Below are 6,202 nucleotides of genomic sequence, written 5' to 3'. Positions count from 1 at the left end.
CCATCTTTAAAACGCCTCTCGGGCATGCAAGTGCAGCTCCTATCTCTTTGAATGGGGAAACTTCAAATTCTCCAAAACTGTTCGCTAAGCTTACGATTCAATTTCATATTTGAAATCACCAATGAAATCTGACAACAACCGTCTCATAAATGTTGTTTCTTATGCTCAAATAGCGTTAAAAAAAAGCTTATTTTTCAGGCTAGATGAGCCAATGCGCATGCGCAGTCCTAAGCGCACGTCTCAGAATGCTGAGTTTTTGATGTGAGGACACCAATAGCATCAACATTTCTAACCTTTTCAAAGAACAAAAAATGTACACTCTGAATGTGGATAACTGACTTCAGCCAAAGTCCCTTTAGGGCAAGTAATTTCACTTGGCGGCCATCTTTAAAACGCCTCTCGGGCATGCAAGTGCAGCTCCTATCTCTTTGAATGGGGAAACTTCAAATTCTCCAAAACTGTTCGCTAAGCTTACGATTCAATTTCATATTTGAAATCACCAATGAAATCTGACAACAACCGTCTCATAAATGTTGTTTCTTATGCTCAAATAGCGTTAAAAAAAGCTTATTTTTCAGGCTAGATGAGCCAATGCGCATGCGCAGTCCTAAGCGCATGTCTCAGAATGCTGACTGTTTCTATAGCAACTGGGACTTCAAACGGCAGCTGCAGGGATGCGACGACTTTACCGATTAGCTCTTTTACTCAGGAGGTGGGCCTTCCTTCAATAAAGCGGCCATATTGAGCGTTGCATTTTTTCCCCATTCAAAACTATACGAGTGACACGTCTTGGGTATTCTATAGTCTTTGCTTCAGCATAACATACTGATAACAGTTCAAATACAATAATCACAAAGCAGGGATTTTGTCTTTGGAATGTTCCAGATACTAGAATTGTATTATTATGTAAAACAGGGCAAAGAAGAGGACATCAATACCCATGTGTCCTTATTTGTGCTGGCCTCTTGCAAAGTGACAGGCAAAATCATAGCTGTTTCTGCACCTGTGTCCGCATATGTTACACTGGAAAGGGTTCTCGTAACCATGGCAACCCATGTGGATGGTGTAGAGGATGTTGTCAGGGAAATATATGTGACAGTGGAGGCAGTGGTGGAGCATCTGGGGGTCCTGTACCGGGGTGGGCGTCCCTGGCTGGCTGTTGGTACCACTGGGAGTGCTGGTTCTCTCGCTGCAGGGTCCAACTTCTGGGCTATAGCCGCTGTGCGCAGCCGGTCTGGGCTCGGGGGTGATGGGAGAAGAAGCTTGAGCCGCGCTGACAGAAACGGCAGCAGGCGCCGTCACAGGCTGTTGGATGAGGAATGTGGGTTTTTCGTCTGGTAGAGATTCTGCTCCGGGAGACACTGGTGCACCTTGGGCTTCCGGTGGAATGCTGGCAAGCTGACCGGCCAAAGTCGAAAGCTGGTTCAGCGGGTTGTCCAATGCCATGTCTTGCTCCTCTCTGGAGCCACTTCCAATTACTCCACTTTGTGCATCCTTTCCTAGACCATTATAGGCCTCCTGATGGAGGTGGGCGTGAGGAGGGAGATCATGAGAGAAGTCACCCAAGTGGTGCTGCTCTGAGCTGGGCTTTTGCAACACCATGGATGGTGGGCTGAGGTTGATGAGCAGCCGGCGGCCATAACCAAGTGAGTTTCCTCTCTTCTGCAAAACACTGAGCATCTTTCGGTGAGAGAGAGCGGAGCGTGCGCCCTTCATGGGGAGGAGTTTGTGTCTTCGCCGCCGGTGATGAGAAAGGTTACTGCGATCGCTGCAGCGGAAGGAGCAGAGCTCACACTTGTAAGGCTTCTCACCTGTGTGAGAACGCATGTGTGCCTCCAGGTGGCGTTCGTACGCTGAGGCAAAAGGACACAGGTGACATCTATGGGGTTTTTCACCTGGAGGAGGAGATGGAGAACAACTTATGATCTTGGTAAGCTGAAGAAAAGCACAAAGAGTATAAATACGATTTAAGATCAGTTTTCAGTCTTACCTGTGTGGATGCGAATGTGTTCAATCAGCCGTGCAGTGCCTCTGGTGGCGTAGTTGCAATAGCGGCACTTGAGTTTACCATCATATGTTCTCTCAAAGCCATCCACCACCATCCCTGAACTATCTTCTAAGGATATGTCCACTGCTGGGTGCTCCAGGCCATTCTGACCAAGTTCTGTAAGGTAAAATAAATAAATAAATAAACAAACAGAAAATAACTAATATTAAGATATGGTACACCTCAAGATATGGCACTGTTCTACTAGTTTTGCATTCAGCACACTTAAATCAGCAGGCACTTTTCATTAATATGGTACACTTTTTTTTAACAGTTAGAGGTATAAATCCCATGTTGTGAAAACTAATATATGTTAAACTATTATGTAATAAATAATAAGAAGTTATTATCCAATAAAAATTATTTAACATATATTAAATATATTATTTAACTTATAGATTTGGTCTCAAACTACCCAGCACCTACTGACTATCAGCTTTTTAGAATTTAGAAATAAAAAAACCTGTTACCCATTCTGGCATAGTTTTCATTTGATTTTCGATTTGATTTTGAGCAAATAGGAAAAAATTTGATATGGAGATATTTATAAAGACTGCATACATTTATAAAAACTTGCTTTACTACTAAATCATAAAAAGCAGAAATGCATCCAGACACATTTTGTACATTTTTAGACAAGTCTAAAACAACATGCAGGAAGGTTCTCTAAGCAATACCTCCTTGGAGATCATCACTGTCTTTCACTCCGATGACAGAGCCAGATATCATGTTGACATGTTGGGTCTGCTGACTCAGGTACTCCTGAAAGTCCTTCACAAAATCCAGTGGTTCTGGCTTCTCCTCGCCCATTGAAAGATCTACACCGTCGTCCTCTGCTGTCTTAAACGTGATCAAACAGGCTGTAAATAAGATCCAAACAGAATATCATATAAAAGCAAATGAAAGACAACTTACATAATAAATGCTTGTAGCATCAAACAGCAGCGAAATAAAACTTTACAAGCAATCCTTAAAGTGTGAATCCAGTCGATTCTTCTACAATAACATGCATCCACAGGCCAAAGGGTACCGTAGAACTTGTGACGGTTGTAACACTAATCAGTTGTATTAGTCTGGCTGTTATCCAGTTGACAAGGTAACAAGCGTTGCTAAGATAGCGAGTGAACGTCGAGGTTGCTAAACATCCCCAAACATTGCGCTATCATTAAAACAACGGATAACAACAGTTACCTTTTCAAGGGCGTCAGAGAATTCAAAACCACACTCGGTTGTTCTGACTGACGACCCGTTCTTTAACGAGATATTAGAGAAATCTGACTGGAAAAAGCTCCATGTTGATGCTGGGCAGCTAACGTCAGCGAGTTAGCACGACTGGTTCTGTTAAATATAGATTTTAAACGAGCTTTACATTTGACCGACAGTTGGATCGACGTATTTGAAACATACTCCGTGTGTCATTTAGGACTGTGTTATTGGTAAGCGGAGAGTAAAAACCCAAGTTCGGTGGGTGAAAATAATGTTCTGCGACATCAAAACAAAAGAAAACGCAGGGGTGAAAGTTCAACCAGACGGTACGCCGCTGAAATGATTCCGACTTTGTTGCGATAGTTGAACATTTAGTTCCTGTATGTCGCTGTGAGGGTACAGGATCTGCAGAGCAACCCAGACTTTTAAAATTCATGTATCTTAACACAGTATCCTAATATAAGCGAATATAGGAGTGAACTATACATAATTTCCATATTTTGATTTGGGATTTGAGATGTTGTCTTTTTGCCGTGTCTTATATGTAGGCTACAATTGTTAAAGTTGTCAAATCAAATAATGTTTTCTTTGGAATATTGTTTTAATTGGCACTCATTTTAAAAGCTTCTCCGATGCTCTAAAGATTTCATTCCATCCTGTTAGTCTTTTGTAATATTTCTTTATTTGAAATAACAAAAGCCATGTTCCTAATGATGTAATCCTTCAGAAAACAACAACACAAATATATGTAGGCCTAAGTATTTACAATAGAGTTTAACTTGATGTTTTGTGGTTTTAATTTGTTTGTGTCACAATTCTGTAAAGTTTGATAAAATTACAGAAATCATCGTGAAATAAACATTTCAAACGATGATTAAACATATTAAATCATCTTTTGAAATTTTCACATTTTCAAATCTCTCACTCTTAGTCCCCACTCAGCGATGACTAACTAGCTCTGTAATTCCATCCTGTTGATTTTCTTGTCATTGCATAAATAATTGAGTTAAAATTAAAAGCATATTTCTGAAAGACTTGCGTATCATTTTAAATTGTTTCTTAAATTACAACTTAGTCATATTCATTGACATTCGGTACTGCATAACAGCAATGATCCCATTATTATTATTATTATTATTTAAATCTTTTAGTATTCTGCATTGATAATTCATCGCCTTTTACCAGATTAGCTAAATACATGGATAATTTCCATATTCAAATGTCATGAGCAATTTGATGAGTACTTGAGCCAGTTGCATTACTTTAAATAGCAGGATTGGCTCATTTATGTTTCATAGCGTTTAATATTTAACTAGAGGGGAAGTTAGCTGAAGATCGCATTGCCCCATTTGTGTCAGGGTTGTAGGAAAACCATTGAAGAGGGTGTGACAAATGACCAGTTAGAGCGAGAGCTTTGGATCCTTATGACACTCTTCAGAGTTGTAATGAGAGGGTTCTAGTATAACACTCAGCAATTCATTGCCTGTGTTCATGGTTCAGATAACCAGAGAGCAACATACCAGGCTATCGTGGGTTAAAATGTTAACAAACAGTCGATTCATAGCCTTATTGCAGAGTTAGACATTTACCCCTACAATAAAATTAATTGTTATCAAGAAAGATCAGATTTTACCATTACAGTATCTGACATATTGTTTATGTTTATGTATTATTCCACACCAGCCCTAAAATTTCATTTCAGAGTTCTCTTGAAATTTAAGATTACTGACTCATAAATGACACTGCATTTGTGTTGTGATCTCAAACAGACAATTCTTCTTACCAAACATATATAATTGCTTCGAGTGTCTAGTCCTGGGCTGAACCAGCTTCATTTCACAGTTAGAACACTAGATGGCGCAGGATGACTAGTTGTGATGAACATGTAGCGAAATAAGATAGGCCTGTATGGCCTACCTTAAGAATTTTTAATATCAAAATTTACTTTCACTCTTTTGCGTTGCATTATGCACAAAACAGAATAAGAGTGTTCCGTGTCAGTATTTAGTTTGTTGCATATGAATGAGCAAAGAACTCTTTGTGAGGATGCATCCCATTGATTCAAAGTGCGCTATTACATTAGCATTATTGAATGGGAATTCTAAATGAAGTCAAACAGTTACTATCAGGTGCAGTATTTACAGTTTGTGGGATTTCCAGTGAAAAGAGGTGTAAACTGATCCAAAGGCAGGCATGACAGCCCGACCTTGTGGGGTTGAACTACGACCCCTGAAGCAGTCAATTACAACACTTCCTAATGGCCTGTCCACACTAATGTTATTTTATAGCAATTTAATTATGCTCAGGTTTCCCGTGAAGCCACTTCCCCTTGAATAATTCAAGCAGAGTGACAGTAATTTGTCAGTTGAAAAAGATTAATTGGGGTTTCAAGTAGGCTTCTTTTCATGAAGCGTTATTGTTTTCAAAGCTGGGGTGCAACAGTACATGCGAAAAATAGTTGCATAAATAACAGATAAACAAGACTGTACGTTTTTTAAGTATCAAGAAAAGTTATTATATGACTACAAATGCCAATATGATCATTCATTCATTCATTCATTCATTCATAATTTCTTTCTTTCTTTCTTTCTCTTTTCTATAATTTATATATTTACTTCCAATTTTATTGCTCTATCTATCTATCTATCTATCTATCGATCTATCTATCTATCTATCTATCTCTCTCTCTCTGTCTGTCTGTCTATCCAAAGGTTGCAATATGACTAAAAATATCTGACATTTCTCTTTCTTTCTTTTCTATAATAATTTCTATCTATCTATCTATCTATCTATCTATCTATCTATCTGTCTGTCTGTCTGTCTGTCTGTCAAATGCCTGACATCTGATATTTTTCTTTCTTTCTTTCCCAAATATTTGATCATAGCATGATATGCATTCAAACTCCACGCAGCACAGACGTCATGACATGACGTCATTCGGTCACAAAT

The 6,202-nt window shown here is 39.1% G+C and overlaps 1 protein-coding gene across 1 annotated transcript; it reads right to left on the bottom strand.

Annotated features, from left to right (window-relative positions):
• Positions 1-617: 617 nt before the first annotated feature.
• LOC107689772 (zinc finger protein Pegasus-like) lies at positions 618-3,585 on the bottom strand. Its single transcript, XM_016487916.1, has 4 exons — positions 3,239-3,585; positions 2,725-2,907; positions 1,991-2,164; positions 618-1,895 (listed from the first exon to the last, which is right to left on the bottom strand). Exons 2-4 carry the CDS (start codon positions 2,855-2,857, stop codon positions 949-951), a joined length of 1,254 nt encoding a protein of 417 aa, XP_016343402.1. The 5' UTR covers positions 2,858-2,907; positions 3,239-3,585; the 3' UTR covers positions 618-948.
• Positions 3,586-6,202: the final 2,617 nt, after the last annotated feature.

Source organism: Sinocyclocheilus anshuiensis, unplaced genomic scaffold (assembly GCF_001515605.1).
Source record: "Sinocyclocheilus anshuiensis isolate Anshui unplaced genomic scaffold, SAMN03320099.WGS_v1.1 scaffold918, whole genome shotgun sequence".
Classification (NCBI taxonomy): Eukaryota; Metazoa; Chordata; class Actinopteri; order Cypriniformes; family Cyprinidae; genus Sinocyclocheilus; species Sinocyclocheilus anshuiensis.
This window is presented reverse-complemented; position numbering and strand designations above follow the sequence as displayed.

Coding starts and splice junctions, on each gene's coding strand:
- LOC107689772 (XM_016487916.1), bottom strand. CDS start 2,857: ATGGGCGAGGAGAAGCCAGAACCACTGGATTTTGTGAAGGACTTTCAG. Junction 2,165..2,724: donor CAGTGATGATCTCCAAGGAG/GTATTGCTTAGA, acceptor TTTACCTTACAG/AACTTGGTCAGAATGGCCTG. Junction 1,896..1,990: donor ACACATTCGCATCCACACAG/GTAAGACTGAAA, acceptor CTCCTCCTCCAG/GTGAAAAACCCCATAGATGT.